Source organism: Colletes latitarsis, chromosome 9 (genome assembly GCF_051014445.1).
Source record: "Colletes latitarsis isolate SP2378_abdomen chromosome 9, iyColLati1, whole genome shotgun sequence".
NCBI lineage: Eukaryota > Metazoa > Arthropoda > Insecta > Hymenoptera > Colletidae > Colletes > Colletes latitarsis.
Genome location: NC_135142.1, coordinates 15,661,985 through 15,682,364, shown reverse-complemented (window position 1 = coordinate 15,682,364; position 20,380 = coordinate 15,661,985). Strand labels below are relative to the sequence as shown.

The 20,380-nt window shown below is 30.3% G+C and overlaps 1 protein-coding gene across 5 annotated transcripts in view; it reads left to right on the top strand.

The window, feature by feature from the left end:
* Teh1 (tipE homolog 1 phospholipid transfer protein) overlaps positions 1-20,380 on the top strand; it is a 229,794-nt gene that overhangs the window by 22,769 nt on the left and 186,645 nt on the right. Inside the window, exons 3-4 of one of the 5 annotated variants that reach the window (XM_076773463.1) lie at positions 6,734-6,791; positions 14,042-14,805. The exons of 3 other annotated variants lie outside the window; for them this stretch is intronic. In XM_076773463.1, coding sequence (XP_076629578.1) covers positions 6,734-6,791; positions 14,042-14,137 — 154 coding nt within the window. In that variant the 3' untranslated portion in view covers positions 14,138-14,805. Of the gene's footprint in view, positions 1-6,733; positions 6,792-14,041; positions 14,806-20,380 lie in introns of those variants that run through there. One more of the 5 variants, XM_076773465.1, reaches the window with a different exon arrangement.

The following is a 20,380-nucleotide window of genomic DNA, read 5'->3' as shown; positions in this document are numbered from 1 at the left end:
AATGGTACCTTCCAGGACTCCGCGTAATTAAATTCCGTTTAAAGTATAATCCAATAAGACGCGATTTAAAAGCGCTCTTAACAGCTTATAAAATAATACTCCAGCGGGCCAGATTATTCCGAGCTATAAGCTACAACATTAAATTAAGAAATATAAGCTGCAATAATACTGACGCGTTATCTGTCCTCCATCTCTTAGTTTTCAGTAGTCACTGAAACGTGTCGCGAATGAATTCCGTTAAATCCTTTGATCGAAAAATGTAGCGCGCAAACAGTCGAACGGTTTCATCCGTCTAAATGGATATATAAAAAAGGAGTTTCTTTTAAAAGGTATCGATCGGATCGCCAATAGCGATCGAGTATTTCGCGATAATCTGGAACTTCGTCGACCCGTAGTGCTCACTATGTGATCCCATCGATCACGATAAAAGGTATTGGAAAAAGATATCACGGCGATGTTACTTGTTCTACGGAAAAAAATTTCCAATCAAAATAATTTTCTTCAGTAGTAATCGAAAAGAATATCGATCACTTTATGACGTTTAATTATTGACGGAATCAGATTTTCTACATGGAAGTCTATTACGAAGTTGCAACGACATACACGAGGAGATTTTTCAATTGTGGGGTTTGTCTTTCGTGAATTTAAAATGTATTGTAGAAATACACAAGTTTATTAATGAAGTTTATTAATAAAGCTGTAACCTTTAATTATCTGATATTAGAACCATGAATTTGACAACTTTCATCTTTTGCAGTAAAGATGTACATATTTTGAAATATTGAATATTTTTCTTTAGTCCTAACTTCATTCTAAAGTCATATATTTTTGCGTGAGATAACAATGGTGATTATAATAATATTATAATCTAAGCTTGATTCACGAATGTGAGTTATTTAGAACTTATCGAATTGCACATTCGTGATTCTGATATGAGAATAATGGTCCAATTTACAAAGATATTACGTCTTTTATGTGATGTTCTCGAAATCCTTTGTCTTTCATTTGCAATAACTTTTTAAGAATTTTAAAAATAAAACATCATGTCACGAGTGGAGTTGTAGATAGGAAATGTTACATTCTTCTTAACAATAGTAATTATAAAATCATTAACGAAACTGTTCTTTTACTTCTGTTATTTTTTTTTTTAAATACATACAAAAACAAATAAATTTAAACGAAAAATATAAAACTAAAGAAAGGAAAACAACAAAAAACGTTGTCTCTTGTGATATTTGAATCACGTACTTTGGGACACGAGTCTATAACCAATCGTTTTTACCATCACAGTCGTTACAATTGTGTGAAAAAACTCCATATGCATATACAGGGTGTTCGGTCAAACTTAGGAAAAATTTTAATGGAAGATTCTAGAGGCCAAAACAAGACGAAAATCAAGAATATCAATTTCTTGACTGAGGCTTCCTTAGTAAGTTAATAAGTTATTAAAAAATTAAATTACAAAATTTCAAATTGTTGTAAAAAAATTATTTTCGGTTGCAGGGGTCGATTACAATCATTTTTGATCATTACACATACCCATGAAATTCTACACATTTTCGAGAAAAAAATTCCTAATCGAAAATGTAATTTATGGCCAGAAATGTTCCCCGAAAATTTCATGCGAATCTTTAAAATGTCATAACTGCTGAACGGATTGAAGGATTTTAATGTTTCAAAATTCAAAAGACGCGTATTTTAGTGAGGAATATGTAGAAATTCCAAAAATATTCGAAAAGTTGTTCCTTAACCCCGTAACGGGAGAAAAACTCCATAAAAATGGTCCAATTTTCAAACAGCCATAACTCCTACAATAGTGAATATATTTAAATGAAACTTTTTTTTTAAGTAGAACTCATGGGTACATACAAGAACGTATTAAACAACTTTTCTGTAGAGCGTCAAACAAATTTATTAAAAATAAAAAACAAATTTAAAAAAAAAATCGACAAGGGACATTTAAATTGCATTCAAAAATTGCTTCTCGGCGAAAAAAAAAATTTCGAATCGTTCTAAAAAAATTATTTCTGGGTTCTAGGGTCAAATACAACCATTTTTGGTGAATACACATATCCCCAAATTCCTACACACTTTTGAGAAAAAAATTGAGTACGGGCGGAACTTTAAACGTTAATAACTTTTTAACGAAGTCTCCATCAACAAATTAGTATTCTTGATTTTCGGCTTATTTTGGTCTCTAGACTCTCCCATTAATATTTTTCCGAGGGGTGACCGAACACCCTGTATAGATATCCAAAAATTAAATTTTAAATACCTTTGTAAATAATAAGCATTGGAAAAAATCTCGAAATATGTGTTTACTTTTTTTTGTTTTAGAGTTATCAGAAAAAATTTCGATTAAAATTGTCGATCTCTCCTTCTCAGTATTAAAAAATTGTCTGCTTTAAATCGGCCTGCACAGTCTCGATCTTCGAACCTATAGATTCTCTACAGGGAATTCGTATGAGTCTCAACCAAAATCAATCACAGAATTGTATAATAGGATTTTAGAATCAGTAGGATCGAATATTTTCGGGTTATTCTAGTAATTTAACAAAAAATATACCGAGGCGAATTAGTGCATTTTAGCTAGCGAATATCTTGTGGACAAAATATTGAGAATAGATAATATGTGTATTAATCAGTCAATCTTTCTTGTTTATCATTGATAAACAAGAAGATAATTATTGTTGAAAAAATTTCTTACGGTATTTCTAACTGTGATAAAAACACATACTTATTCGACAAAAGAAAATTATTAAATAATAAAAAAAATCAGATACGAAATTAAAATTTTGATTAATTTTCAATTGGTCAGTGAGAATTAATTGGAATATTAGTTTACGATCAAGTTGTACATATAATGCTTGAAAATAAATAATGATTTATACCCATCGTGTAATTATTGGTTATGCTGCTTACTCTACATAACTGACAACATCGATGATTAATTCCTTCGTTAAAAACTATTTAAATCAATTTTCTGAACACCAACGCGGTCGTATATTCAATAAAAAAGACACGCGTTCCCGCGTCTTCTATTTTTGTCATGTGCCTGTTGTTATGCCGCATCTACGAAAAAAAGAACGCTCTGGTTTCTGCTTTAAAAGTCGAGCCTACTCCATTACAGGCCACTGCGTCACCGAGGCCACTTCCAGTATCTTTTCATTTTTTCACGTACTTTTGGTGCGCGTTGCCTTTGCCGTACTCGAAAATAATTCAATGAAAATAATTAATACACCAGCGCGAGCTGCCTACAAAATAAGAAGTATTTACACAATGCATAAAACCAGAGTGCATAGAAATCACAGAAACCGTGAAACCACCGAGAGGCCGGTACACTTTTGATTTACGCTAAAACCGACTAACTCGGAAACAAGGAGACGCATAAAGCACATGCTCGTAAAATAGCTTGTAGTTGCACGATGTGGTCGACATGCTAACATCGTGGGACGAAAGAGGTCGGGATTCGAGCTCATGTCCAAGCTATGCCCATTTTAGACATAGTGATCGTTTGTCGCGCGTTCTCGAAGCACATCATGGCTCCTGGATTCTTATTTTCCTGTCGTGGACCGTTTATTATCTTTATAACGGCTGCTGGCACAATATCGTGTCGTACTTAGGAGATCAGGCTAGACGTTTACGATAAAGGATAGCTGAGACGAGGGCTAACAACCTTGGTCATGATACAGGGTGTAAAATTAAAAACGTCGAATTTTATGAACACTATGGACTTGTTAAATATCTCTAAATATTGAATTTTATTTATGTTTTCTTTGTTTCTGCGTGTACACAGTGTTAGGCTACTTTTAGTGGATGATGAGACGAAAATGTTCGATAGAGACTATACAGAGTGGTCGGCCACCCCTGGGAAAAATTTTAATGGGAAACTTGTATATTATTTGGTTATGTACAGCAAACATTTAAAAATTATTTCAATTTTAAATGCAACATTTCGATAATAATGTTGCATAATCCTCTTCAGGTATTATATCGTCTTTTGTATATCAGAACCATGAATGTACAATTCGATAAGTTCTAGAATTCTAAATTTTGGTATTGTTATACTGCATAATAACTTAAATTCATGAATCAGCCTTAGAGTATAATTACCTAATAATCACGAGTGATTTTAGCTTAAAGTTGAAAATGAAAACGGACATTAAAAATTTTTAAATACGTCTTTACTGCAACAGATAATGGGGACGATATATTCTTGAATAGAATTACAAAGAAAAATATGGTTTTAGTAACGAAAAATTAGACAATTATAAAATTATGGAGGAAATTGAAAACAAGTTTAAATTCACATCAAGGTGAAATGATCACTGTTATCGTTTACACTATCAATAGAAGCAATACATTTATTTTTGTTACAATTAATTATAATTTACTGAATGATAGTTTGAATTTTGAACCTTTTTAAAATTATTCTTGTGATCGTTTCAATTTATTGTAAGTTTAAATTTGATTTACTTTCGTTTACGATTTTACAATTTTTCAATGTTTGTTTAGTCATACTATACGTTCCTTTATAATTGTTTTCAACAACACATTATACTCGAAGAGGATCATGCATAGATCTAAACGTTGTAAATAAATCAAATTAATTTTATAGTGTTTGCACGATATAACTGAATATGTATTATACGACCACACCTATATAGTAGGTCAATGTTCTAAAATTCTTTGTTTCATTAATAGATGTTTTTAAATATATTTAGTTGTATATAATATGCCAAGTATCTTGGCGCTATTACATTCTCGACATAATATATTTGTCATAAAATTGTCAGACGCAACGAGAGGTATTATAACTGAACGAGTTCGCTAAGCCAAGGTCTTGGAGTAAGCGCCATGCTGTTCCTCACAGTCGTCTCATTAGGTGCTCTTTTGCCTCCTCCACTCCGTGATTAGATCCTTGGACGAACAATGTTCCTGCTTCCAAAGCCAACAGCAAGCTGTTTGCCACTTTATACTCAAAATTTCTCAAAACAATCAGTCCTCCGACGCTCGATTACGTGACTTTGAGTCGCTATAATGCATGCAAATTCAACTAACCGTTGAAGCTCTATTTCCTGACTGTGATTGACACTACAAACTACCTCTTCTGTTGCGATAGTGCTGTCCAGCATAAGCCTCCGAGCTTAGGGAGCTTTCTCTCCTGTCTCCGCTACTAATATACAGAGTGTCACGTAACGAATGGTACAACTTAATATGAATCGATTCTACGTGCGAAAATAAACTGAAAATGTGGAATTGTTATTGATTTAAAAATTTATTGAAGATACACACGAAGTTTGAGAGCGTTATAATAAACGATAAATGTTCATTGGGTTGAGAACATAATTACGTATTCTTTTTAAATATTTGCGTTACTTGGTTTTCTATGTTTTTGAATGCGCGAATTGCACACTTACAAGTATTTTGGAAATAGATTGTCTTAATTATATTCCCCGTGTTCAATTTAGTTTTGCTCGTTCCAGAAATTTTTTGTTGATTGTATCATGACACTCTGGGTAATGCAAAAACGTCTGTATCATGTGCGCGTGCTTGTGTCAGACACAATATGGCACGTACGGAGTAACGAAACATTGTTAGGGGTTCTACCTGCGAACAGACGTGTCTTGCGGCGTTCCTATGTGCAATCATATTTCAGAGATAAAGACCATGTGTAGGTGTTTGCACAAAAAAATGGGAAATAGAGTAGGTTAATTTCTAGATAGTCTCGAGTAGTCAGTTCAATTTGTACCTACTATAATTGTTGCTTGATGCTAAGGCTTCGATTTAGGTACTGTTGAATTACGTACTTACGTAATATTACATTATATTATTTATATAATGTATACTATCGTATAGTAACTATAGTATAGCAACTATATTTATTATATAATGTATTTACGTCTTCATTAGCATTATTCATATAATATTCAAACTTTGCGTGTATGCTATTTCTTTATAACTTCTATCATTTTTGTCCAATCAAGATGAAATTTTTAAATAGACTACTTTACGAAAATGTTAGCTGTAATTATTAGTATATTTAATAATTTGAAACTATCTTAAACCTATAGTTAGTCTTTTCGACAGCAATTTCCAAGTTTGTAAAAAAATGGTTTCCATTTTTCACACGTGATTTTGTGTAGAGATACTGTATATACTTATTAATATTTAATATTTAATAATCGTAGTATTTTTATCGAAGCTAGATGAAACTTTGTTTAGAAGCTTTCTATGTTCTAACGGAAAGAATAGACTACTTGATTTACAGGAAAATTAGCAACGAAGTAGACTATAAAGATTTAAATGAGAAAGGTTTGCTATCAGTAACAGCTGCGGTGTAGCTGTAATTAAATATAAAATAAAAAAATGTAAAAATATAAAATTAAAAAGAAGAACCTAATTTGCCTAAAAGAATGCTTTAACGCAAACCTTAGTTGTCCGTCACGTTTGATAGGGGATTAGTATTCATATAATATAAGTTTCTATAATATAACATACTTCTGAAAAGTAAACAGATTCGTGTAAAACTGACTACTGCAGGCAAAACTATAGCAACATTCGCATCTCATTTTCTGAAACTTCTTGTCAAACCAAACAAGCTTTACGATACTATAAAACTGTTTTAAATCCTCTATTCATCTTAAGTATCATGTTCCATAAACTGATTCTTGCTTTCATAAATTTCACAGTTTTCAGAGGCTTCGTAATATATGACTATCTTTTTAAATAGGTTGGCAAACCACAACCTGTGGACCACATTTGGCCCCCCACCTATTTCTATACAGCTCGTAAGTTGAGAATGACTTTTAAATCAATTTCATGACAGTATCATCAAATAGCTGTTTAAACACCCATAGATTAGATTGTACATCTATAGATGTAGGAAAGAATGTTCTATATACAAAAGTTTTATAATATAAACGGAAGCGTATTGTAGTAGCACTAATTATTTTAAGAGGTATAGGAGTTTTTTACGTAATCTTCAGTTTTACTTTCCAATTTATAAAGTAGGGGAGACTGAGGCTAGAAGTTCCGATTTTGAGAAAACATCAAAAATGGCTAGGAAATAATGCAGTTACTTTTTTCACTACTGACTAAATTATTGTTAAATTTATTCTATTTTATGATCTTGAGCTTAAATTTAATATATTGCAATAAGTTTTTCATAGAAACTCGTTTTTGGGGGGTAAGTTGTTACTAAGTAAGTTAGGGGTAAGTTGTTACTGGGGTAAATTGTTACTAAGAAATAAGTGTTACTTTCTAATGAGAAATTTCATTCTCTGATGAAGTAAAACACAATTTTATTAAGAAGGTTTGTTTATTAACTTCGCATTAACACAAATGCATATGTCGGAGAAACATCCTCTCGGGCGAATAATCCTTTGTCTCGTAGTTCGTTTCATATTATTTAAAATTTTCAACTAATTAACGATAAACTATTAACTCAAACAAACGTTATTAAAAAGAAAGAATAATCAACGAAAACTGATGAGTCCTTTGTAGGAATTATTTAGCTTTTATATCACGCGACTTTATCGCCCGGAAACCCTTTTTATTCTGCTCTTTTCTTTTCGTATATCTATTTTTTTAAACGTTCTGATATCCAGACGACCAACTCGACTACTTTCAAAGGCCACATCCAATCGTCAACGCCAACCAGTCGCACGTTTACGTTTTCGATGACATTCTTCACATCGATTAAGTATCGATTAAAGCCAACGTAATTTTATTTATACAGCGTGAAGTGACACGAATGAAATTTTCTAATAGTTTACGACATATATTTTTGAAAGAAACAAATGTGCTATCTTTGGCACAAATATCAATGTAATAAAATAAAAACAATAATCTAATACAATGACAAATGAATAACAACTTTACTTAAAGTTAATATAAATAACTTGTTAAACGAACCTGTTTCTTATAACCTACTGTGGCTTCTTTTTTGGCTTGTAACTTTTTAATAAATCTGGAGAGAGTGATATGACAGATGTTAAAATTTCTGACAATGACTTTTACCTTCTGTCCTTCTTACAGTACGGATTCACCTGCCTTAATCATGATTTCGATGGAGATGTGCCTCTTTCCGTTTTTCGCTTATACAAGATGTTCGGCCACCCCTGGGAAAAATTTTAATGGGGGATTCTAGAGGCCAAAATAAAACGAAAATCAAGAATACCAATTAAATTAACAATTAAATTCAAAAATTTCAAATCGTGCTGCAAAAATTATTTTTGGTTGCAGAGGTAAATTATAAGCATTTTTGATGAATAGACATATCCCTGAAATTCTACCCACTTTCGAGAAAAAAATTCGGATAGGGGCTGAAACTTTTTGGCAAAAAAAAAAATTTTTCAAATCGTTCTGAAAAAAATTATTTTCGGTTGCAAGAGTCGATTACAATTATTTTTGGTCATTATACATACCCCCGAAATCCTATGCATTTTCGAGAAAAAAATTCCTCACCGAAAATCTAATTTCAGGCCAGAAATCGTTCCCCGAAATTTCATGCATATCTTTAAAACACCATAACTCCTGAACGGATTGGACGATTTTAATGTTTAAAAAGCCAAACGCCGTGTATTTTAGTGTAAAATATGTAGCAATTATAAAAATACTCGAAAAGTTGATTCTTGACCCCGTAAACTGAGAAAAATCCAATAAAAACGGTTCAATTTTCAAACAGCTATAACTCCTACAATAGTGAATATATTTCAATGAAACTTTTTTCTGAAGTAAAGCTCATGAGTACCTACAAAAAAGTATTACACAACTTTTCTGTAGGGCGTCAAATAAAATTACTAAAAATTAAAAATGAATTTTTAAGAAAAATTGACGGGGTAGGTGCCTACATTTTTCGACGAAAAAAAAAATTTCAAATCGTTCTAAAAAAAATATTTTTGGCTGTAGGAGTCAATTGCAATAATTTTTTACGAATAGACCTACTCCCGAAATCCTACCCACTTTCTAGAAAAAAATTCAGTACGGGCGGAACTTTAAACGTTAATAACTTTTTAACGAAATCTCCATCAACAAATTAGTATTCTTGATTTTTCCCAGGGGTGGTCGAACACCCTGTATGTCGCATGCTAAAACGCAACAGGTATTATTTTTACATTTGTAAAAGATACATTTGGAGTAAGTTTGTACGGTAACATGCTCCGAGTCGTGGGAAGAATTAGCCTCAATCAACATATGTGGCAATGTTTACAAATATTTTGTTTATATATTTAAATATTCTAATAAATGCTATCACAACATATTCTTAAATGTTATTTGATTTATAACGACAGAACAATAAGTGATATTGATACTAAATAATTGAATACGACAAGAAAAAAAATGACTGAAATATTTACTTACGTGATATGTGATAACCTCTTGTCTAAAACTACGCAATTCGCTGTCACGGATGCTATTAAAATGTTTGATAGCGTGGCGTGATCAGTTTATTTTCAAAATAGTTGAAAGCACAACGCCATCTTTTTTCATCTTAAAGATACAACTTACCCCTGGAACTTCTAGCCTCGGTCTCCCCTAAAGTATCGTAATTGGGACAAATTTCGAAAAGAATTTTTCTTTTGTAAAATATATTTTAAGATATCTTTTTACAATTTTATATTTCATCTAAAATTTTGGTGTATCACAGTCCGATTTAATCATTTGGCGAAAATGTGCTCGTCCACTTTGTAATTCACATAATGTAGCAATGAATGATGGATAATTTTCTGCGCATCGTGAATTATTATATTTCAATTTTATTTTTTTACCTCGAAATCTTATATTTTTAGCAAATTCAGTCTCATAGTTTTTTGTTTCTTCTAATACATATTATTTATTTGTAAAAATTCTAAGAAATGTTTTAAATAAATCGTAGAAAAAATTAAATTTTATATAAAAAGAATTACACCAAAATTTTCTTTAACTTATTTAACAAAAACAATTATATGAAATCTTATTTATTGTATAATTACACCATAGTTTTAAACAGCCATGCACCATAAGTGTTTTAGTTAGTATATTAATGAAAATATTTTTTTAATTAAAATTAATTTCTTCGATTAAACTAGTATTAAAACGATGTATCGAAAAACGTTTCTGTTATTTTTTAATTAAATTTTGTACTTTGCTATACTCTGTATAACTATTTAGATAATTTAAATAAACTGTAACACGAGATTGTTCGAGGTTATAGACGATCGTAAAAAATAGCAGAGTTTACGATTCTTTTAAATCGTTAAAACAGACACTCGAAATGATGATCATTAACATTGATGTAGTAATGCAATTTTTTAACCGATGAGTCATGTTCGCGTTTTACAATTTTTGGATTCATTCCAACACACACTACAATGATACTTTACCTCATACTTTACGGGTGTTATTGACCTTTTTCTGTACAGAATATTCTTCCCAAAGGAAAAAGATCATACTGTGTTTAAAGTCTACTAAATGAGTTGGCCACGAAATTAATCTTCCACCTATCTGAAAAAATGTCATTAATATTTATTTTTACAGTGTATAATCTGCAGGATAACCACCATGTTAGTATCATAGTCCTTGTCAAATATTTAGTTATATGTGTTCTAATACAATATTAAGTATATTCTTTATAATATTTTCATATTATAATATAGCTAGATAATGGCATCACTTTATTATCTTGTTTCACCTGCTGTGACTTTGATGATCTTTTATTATAGTTCGTTGAAAATATTTACATGCTACTATCAGACGAATGATGTAGAAGTTGGAATTTTCATTTTTAAAAATGAAACAAAATATAAGGTTGCATCTATGCTTCCAACCCTCCCCAAATAATTTTACCGCAATACGTTCTTTTTTATACTGTATATCTTTTATATATATGTATAATTTTTTTTCATATCTAAAAATATTAGAAATATCAAGTCTAAAATTGTTTATACCTAGAAATACATCAGATGGTATTATCGGACTTTATTTTCAACGTTCTTTATTTATACTCCGCAACAAAAAGATAGCATACTTGTAATTTAGTTAATTTTTTAAAATAAGTATTTTGATACTGTATAATGAAGATTGTTATATTTCATTCTAATTGATAGCCTAAAGTGACTTGTTTGTGTCCGGAATGAACACTTCTATTTTTTGTTCGTTGACTTAACTTTAGATTTAATTATATTACTGTTAATAAACGAACAAATAAAGAAACGTGCAGTTGAATTTTGGGGCATCAATTACATTTTTCAATAGGACAACGCAAGTATTCGTATAACAAAGTCTGGAAAAGAGTATTTCAAATAACAAAATATCAAGATTTTTAAATGGCCAACAAGATTACCCGATTCGAAATTCATAGAAAATTGTTGGACGCAACTAATAAAATATTGCATGCATAGGAAAAACAATTCCTCACTATTAAAGAAATGAAAAGTTGCTTTGAGCAAAATTGGAGATAACTGAACCAACAATTAGTCAAGTTTACAAAATAAAGGTAGAATCAAAGGCTAATAAAATAATATATTTCTACATACACATGTTAAGTATTCTAAGAGTAATGCGCTATCTTTTTGGTATACAGATTTTTAATTATTTTTCAATATTACGAAATGAAATTTTGTATTTTGTTAACAAATATACTAAAATATATTGAAATTATTTTTATTAAATATTCTAAATATCGACAGCAATATAATATATTGTGTCAAAAATTTCTAAAATTTCATATGATGTGCTGTCCTTTTGTTGCGAATTGTACCTACGTGAAAAAAAATTTTCAACAATAAAAATGTTTAGTTTACAAATAGTTTGTTGCCTCGTGGAATAGAAAAATTGATTCCACTCTCATTTTTTCTCTAAATTCATAGGGTATGGATATATTCGTTTACAGTTCTCGATTAATTTAATAGACGTGGACGGCAATAAATCCTACTTTTCAATAATGCTACCTTCTGTTGGTAAAACCGATATTTTTTGCAATCATAAAGATAGGCTCTAAAAGACTAAATTTATCGTAGAAGTTTGATGAGGTTTTATGAAGAAGAGAATAAAAATGTTTAAATTTCTAGTGGAAATACGAAAATCCATTATATGCAAAATATTAGTAATTGATTAGTTTTTCCCTGGTAGATGTTTATTAGGAAAATAATTAGCATATAGATGTCCCGTTGTAGCAAAATTACATTTAGCACGTTTGACATTTCCTAGTTTAAATATCTCTTCTAATGCACAAGCAATTAATGTATTAATAGTGCTCTTCTCAAGAGAATTAACTAGATTCATAGAATGGAATAGCCAACAAGGTCGAGGGCTAGTAAGCAGTTATTGAGCGTTATATACAAAGAGTTTGATAGAATTAATTATAGTAGCTGAGTTTGTAATTAAGAATTACCAGAACTAACTTAAGAACAAGGTTAAATAAGGCACAGGTGTATAAGAACTTCTTTCATTGTTTTTGTGTCTCCTGTCGACCATTGAAATAGAACCAAATTACACTATTTTAAATACTCCCGCACGTATAGCGATAAACAAGCTTTTTTCTGAAGGTTATTAAAAAAAATATGACATTTTAAGGTCGTTAATATTTTTTAAAATGAAACAATATTTTTATTTATTATTATGTCCTAGTGGTGGAGATCAAGACGAATCCAATGATCTATGACAACATGATTTGTTTTATTTATAGTAAAAAGAACGTTAATTATATTATTTCTAACTATTTGTATTCGATTGTTAAAACAATTGACAAATCATGCACTACATGATAGATCTAATTTAGAAAAATAACTTTTGTCTGAAAACTTTTTTTCTGTCTTGGGCAGTTTGGACATTGTAACAATAAAATAAAAAATAGTTGAATATTTGAGGGTTAATTTCCACCCCTTAAAGAAAATTTGTGTAGCTAAAGTATCAAATTTTTTTTGAACTTCTAGATTGTAAATCAAACTTTAATATGAAATAATTTAAATGTTTAAACGAGATACTCTGTAGATAGTGGAGGAAGATCAACATATATGGAATACTGAAGTATTTACCCTAAAAAGATAATATGGCGAATAATAGGAGCAAATGAGTCCTGAGGTAATATCAAAAACTTTAACAAAAATCATGCAATGTATTCATTTATTTGTCAAATTTAATACTTAGTGATAATTTTGTGACAATTTCATGAAATTTTTTATCGCAATGCTAACTTTTAAGACTGAGAATTGTTACTAAACAAAGATGATTGTTTCTATGCTGTAATTTTTGCCACTGATTAGATCAGAAGAAAAAATAATTTTACTTCCTGTTTGTTTTTCTAATTTCATACTGTGAAGTTAAATTGAAATACCACTATTCAAAATTACATTGCACCATAACCAAATCGTGACTTTGTGTAACTTTTTAATTACATAAAAATTTCAGATACTTTTCGTTTCTCATTGCTGCTGTGAGTTTAAGTAATATCATTTATTTCTATCTATTCAGATTAGTTTCTATTTATCTCAAGCAAACTGGTATTCCAAGTTACTTGCAACTTAGCCAAATCGTGACTTTATGTAACTTTTTAATTACATCAAAATTTCAGATACTTCTTGTTTTCCATTGCTGCTGTGAGTTTATGTAATTTTATTTGTTTCTATCTATTCAGATTAGATTGTATTTATATTATCTTGAATAAACTGGTATTGCAAATTACTTGCACCTTAGCCAAATCGTGACTTTGTGTAATTTTTTGATTACATCAAAATTTCAGATACTTTTCGTTTCTCATTGCTGCTGTGAGTTCAGGTAATATTATTTATTTCCATCTATTCAGTCTCTATTTATCTTAAACAAACTGGTATTCCAAATATGTTGTGCTTCCTTTGCTTCTTATCCCTGTTGTCGGTCCAACAGCCTCGAGACTCGAAAGAATATCGTTCCAATATATTCCCGCATTCTGTATCGAACGAATGTCGAATGCAAAGTCCCAATGGCCCAACTTTTATTTAATTTCGAATAGAGTTCTATTTGTTTCGCGCTCAGCGATGTTTGGCCGATCAAGTAATCAAGGTCTTGCGCGATTTTCCAGCGAACGTTCGCGAACATTTGCAAACACGCTCGACATGCGAACGATGGCGGCGGCGGCGGCGGTGGGTACCAGAAAAGAGGCGTAAAACACTCTTGAACTTTTAATTGGAATGCCGCTCCAAAGGATCGCGCTAGGTTCCGCCAACACGCGGAAGGAAAAAGGAACGGGCGACCTAGGAATTCATTTTACGCCAGTCCTGTACGTTCGACTTTGTCATCCACAGTAATGCGGGCGGATGAGATTTCAAAGCGTGTAGGACATCGTCGCCTGATGGTGTTTCTTTGAATGCGTGAAATCGATGTCGTCACGCGAGATTCTTTTTGCGGTACTCTGTCTTCCGGTTCTTTTTTTCGTCCGGGCTTATTCGGCGCGAATCGACCACGATGAACTGGACAAAGTTCGCTTTTCCCTGTAATTTTTTGTGTCCAACAGCTTACAGAAAACTCTAACGTAACGCTGTAGACGAAATTTCTGTTAGGACGCTACTGTTTTGAAGAAAAATTATCAAATGTTTTGATAATATAGCAAAATGAACGTTTGGAAAGGATTGCGGAATAATAAAACGTAAAAAACCAATATTGAGAGCGAAAAACACCGTTTTGTTGTATAAGAATTTCACATATTGGAATGTAACGGAATAAGAAACAGCCTATTAATTATTACATAACACATAACAATTGCTTAAAATGATAACTACTCGGTCTACAAATTAATTTTCGGTCTGTTTGTGGTAGTTCAATGTATATTTATAAATAGTAAAATCAAATTTTAAGTTTCGGTTGATTCCTCTTTAATTCCCTCTTTAAAAAAAGGTGGAGGATTTGCACCAATATAATCAACAATGTTTTTTTCAATTCCTTTGAATGATCGAAAGTGTGAATGACTACAGATGGGGCTGTAGCAAAAGGAATAATTATTAATAGTTCGAAGAAACAAGGTCACTGGATTTTTCAACAGTTCAGATGTTATTAGTATGTTTAACATTAGAACTACCAAAGTAGTTCAAATGACACAATAGTAATTTTTAATAAAACTCGTAAAAAATTTGCTCGACTGAATCTTTGAAAATTTTCCGCTATTTTTTTTTAAGAGAATAAATAAACACTTATTTCCATTGAATTATACATTTTTTCACGTATCTATTGTTTTAATTTCTTTGGTACAAATAAATACACTATAATTGTCGGTAGTTCTAGCGTTGGATATTTCGTCACGAGTTCCACAATTCTCAAATAATTAGTTTTCCACGTTTTTCACTTTTTCTTAAACTAGATTCTCGAAATTTTTAGAAGCATAGTCTCGATTCGTAAATTAATGTTAACGTTCTAAAGTAATTAACTGGAAAATTTGTAATAGTAATAAACGAATTAAAATAGTGTTGTCACTTTAATTACATATTTAACTTATTACTAATAAACATTGCATTTTTTTAATAGGCAAAAGTTTTTATTTCAGTTAAACCTACTCATGATTTAACATTTAATTTTTTAATACTTTTGGCTATTTACGTATATATTTATCAAAATAAATTTTGTCTACCTTGCAGTACTAATGCAATTTTTATAATTTTAGTTTTTTAACAGCAAGTAATGCTCTAAATTGAAACTGTATATGGTTAAACTACTAATTTTCTTTGCTCTGTTTAATTCATGTTTTAGACTAATATTTCTACCAAAGAAGACCCAAACTGGAGTCATAATATTTCAATATAATATTATTATTTAGTACGATGCTTCTAACGTGTCTAATTAATTTAAATCTCTAAAAATATGTATCTAATTAGATGAAGTCCAGTTTCTTAACTACTAATATAAAAAAGATCGACAAATTCTGTATACAGTGAAAATACTTATTTATTTCACCTTTATTATGTTAATGGTTGCAAAGCATATACTTTACGTGATAAGGTTCAAATTTTTGCAGATAAAAATTAAACCTTTGAAAGATACTCACAGATGATCGAAACGTTAATGAAAGAATATTTGGATTGCTTGTATCGACTCGTTGTATAGCTTGTATAGCAATCATCAATTGAATATTCAATATTATTAACATTTAAATCATGTTCGTATTAACCATTGTCATTTTTCTATTGACATTCAACGTGATGAGCTACTGTTATATGAACCATGAGTAGGCAAATTTTATTAGATTAATTGATAGGCTAATCTGTAAATTAGTAAAATATTATATAAATATTCCATGTTATACAAATAGAATGTTACAAACTGTTTCCTTAGATACTAACGAAGATATCGATATTATTTACTTTTTTAATCAAATGATTCAGGGATGTTAATTTTTTCATATACAACAAATTCCTTTTGGTCATTTGTTAGAAGAAAAAAAATTCTAGATTTTTTAAAGTTTAATCGAAGGCTGGATTATCCTTTCGTTATTTGGATAGCTTTTAACGGAATAACACTTACTGAAAACAGTTTTTTATATTGTACACAAAGTTAAAGCGAAATATTAAAATTGATTTTACAAATATTTTTAGGAACATGAATTTTAAGCTATTTCGATTTTCTTCACAAACATATACTAAAAGACTTGCATAACTATACACAATAAAGTAAAATATTTAAAGTAAGTGTTATTCATTTAATAAGGTCTATACAAATAATAAAAAAATAATATCATCGTTCATTTGAAAAGATCTAGGAGGAGCCCTTTTTTCTCCCGAAAGATTAATCGTCTTGGATCATTTAATTCAAAATAAAAATGAAGTCGATATCTTCATTGCTTTTTGAGAAAGCAGCTTGTAACATTTTATTTGGTCCACATGGCGTACAACATAATACATATTCTATTCTTGTTTTTCCTTCGTTAACATACGCTTAGCATAGAATTTGGTGTAGATTTATTTTTTATATTCATTCTTTAAAATGCAATAAGCAAATTATGCCGTTTCTTTTTTTTTATCGTTTCACGATATTATTCATCTTGGCTGTCGCTTTGTTATAATGTACTTTATGCTTTCGTTAAATATTCATCATAAAAGACTACACTTCGGGATTACAAATATTATGAATGTACTTCGAGTTTAAGGCGAAATTTGGAGCGTAACACACGCACTTACAAATTGTTTTGAACAAACTTGTCTGTTCTTGCAAGTATGCAGTCCCGTTGTTTGTAGTTCCGGAACATTTATAATAAACATGTAATAATTCTGAAATACAAAAGGAATACTAGAACTCGAATGGATGAAATGCTGTTGCGAGTTTAACTTCATAATTGGATCTATTTTGGTCTGTTTTCCTCTGGTTGCTGTGTTTTTCGTTAACATTATATCTGCAATAAACTACTTGTTTTTATCCCACTGCACTGTGAAGAAAAGAGTTGAACATTTTGTGGCATATTCAAAAAATTGAACATTCAATAAGAATATGAAAGAATGTAAAGCACAAATAATTATAAACGTACTGTTTTTAGTAATTTCTAATATTTTTGCGTTCTTGTGTTGTGTTTTATTTATTAGAATTACATATCGTTGATGCTTTAAGGTTTGAGTTTAAAAATACTTTAAGAAAATGTTACAATAATTTAATTTATTTTTATATCAATTATAAATGGGATAATGCATTAAAACCTTAGTTTAAGACTTAATTAAGGCCTATATTAGAACATTAATGACTTTTATATAAAATTTATTCTTTGCAACTTTGTAAATTTTTATTGGCTATATTGATCTTAAACTTGTAAGGAATATTTAGGTGTTTTCCTTTCATAAATAACTCAGCAGAAAAATTATAAAATTAAACAGCCTTTAAATAACATTTCAAGAAACATAAATTTCATTTTTGATGTTTAAAGCTTGTTATATGTAAGCCTCTATTAGGAAACATTTCGGTTAAACATATTAACAAATAATTTTACAAAGTATAACTTTTACATCTTATTACCTGCCGAAAATTTACATTAAATATCTAAGAGACATCAAAACAAAGAAAAAATAAATATAGATTATATAAGAAGGAATTAATCGATAAGTTTGGTATAAGAAATAAATGTTATTTAGTCACATTTTTAAACAGAGTAGTCAAGTAAAATATATACTTGTAAGTTTAAAGAGAAGATCATAAAGTAATACAGGGTGTTCGGCCACCCCTGGGAAATATTTTAATGGGAGATTCTAGAGGCCAAAATAAGACAAAAATCAAGAATACCAATTTGTTGATGAAGGCTTTGTTAAAAAGTTATTAACGTGTAAAGTTCCACTCGTACTGAATTTTTTTCTCGAAAGCGGGTAAGATTTCGGGAGTATATATATTCACCAAAAATGATTATAATTGATCTCCGCAACCGAAAATAATTTTTCCAGAATGATTTGAAACTTTTCAATTTCGCCGAAAAATTTGGATACCTACCCCCTGTCGATTTTTCTTAAGAATTTGTTTTTGATTTTTAGTAATTTCGTTTGACGTCCTACAGAAAAGTTGTTCAATACTTTTTTGTAGGTACATATGGGCTCTACTTCAGAAAAAAGTTTCATTGAAATATATTCACTATTATAGGAGTTATGGTTGTTTGAAAAGTGGACCATTTTTATGAGGTTTTGCTAACATTACGGGGCCAAGGAACAATCTTTCGAATATTTTTATAATTGCTACATATTCTACACTAAAATACGCGGCGTTTGGCTTTTTGAACATTAAAATCGTCCAATCCGTCCAGAAGTTATGGTGTTTTAAAGATTCGCATGAAATTTACGGGAAGCATTTTTGGCCTGAAATTATACATATTTTCGGTAAGGAATTTTTTTCTCGAAACTGAGTAGGATTTCGAGGGTATATGTAATAACCAAAAATGATTGTAATTGACCCCTACAACGGAAAATAATTTTTCCAGAACGATTTGAAATTTTTTAATTTAATTGTTAATAACTTTTTAACGAAGCCTCCATTAACAAATTGGTATTCTTGATTTTCATCTTATTTTGGCCTCTAGAATCCCCCATTAAAATTTTTCCCAGGGGTAGCCGAACACCCTGTATATACAGGCTGAAAGATAAATATTAGAATTTCTTGTCTAACATAAAATTTAATAAATACATATGTGAATTTTTGTAGGTATAATATAGACTTTTAGATAGCGTGTCATAATTTTTTTAGACATAAACAAATAGATAAAACGTACAAATTATTGAAGTGTATGAGTCTGGACATAGCCTTTATCAAAATAAACAGTAGGCAGTATAATGTAATAAAAGAGCAATATTTTAAAATAGAATTTCGACATTGTCTCACGTCTTTTTTATATTTGCAAGTGCCAAAATATATAGAAGGTTTAGAGACATCGACTTAAGTCTGGTAGAGTCTATAAACAAACATCTGCTTTACATGCACACTATATTTCAAATCGATCGGTTCAGTAATTCCAGACATGTCACGTCCATAGTCCCGGGAAATATGGTTTTGTAGAAAATCTGTCGATAGTTGTCGGGTAGTTCGTTTGAGCGATCTGACATCCTTTCAAAAACATTTTTATCTTCGTTATTTTTAAAAATTTGGGAATAAAGCATTAGGAATATATTTTTTAATAGTTCAATACTCGATTTGAATTATCTGACTGATGTAAAATCTTGCATTACTGATGTAATTACATAGGATATGTAAACACTTTATTACGATATATTGATCTAGTAGCTCCTGGGCAAGAAATGTACTTCTAAGAAGGAGACCACGAATCTGTGTGGTCGCTGATTTCATGCAAACTTTTTCTGATGATTATAAAGCAAACATAAGTAGACACATGTCCGAGATTTTTTGCAAATGTTCATTATTTATAAGGATATTTAATATTTAATTTTTAGATATGGATTATACGTAGTTTCGTCAAAGGATCATGCTGCTGTTCGCAAACAGCTCGCGAGCTGTGCTTGTCAGCAGTGTGGACACTTTCGCGAATAGCGAGTAGCGAACTCGTCAGCAAATAGCAAATATTGTTCTTTCGGGAAGTGGTAATATCAAAAGGGACTGTTCGTGAACTTAAAGTGTGTCCTGGATTATAACTGTTCTGGAGCAGTTCACAAGCTGTTCACGAGCTCCAGTGTGGACACTAGGGTGGTCCTTAGCTACAAGGGTCAAAATTTTTTTTTAAGGGTCAGAATATTATTATTAAGGAAGGATTATGGTCAAAAAATGAAACAAATTACCTGCATATAAATCCATGCTCTTTAAACTTTAAACGGATAACGTTGCAGAATTGACAAGATCAAGCAATTTTGTTTACACTTTTGAAAAGTCTAAATGGTTAAAATTATATTCTTGAAGTAGGAATAAAATAAATATTGATAGTGAATTTATATATTCACTAACATTATGTTACATTTCTTAA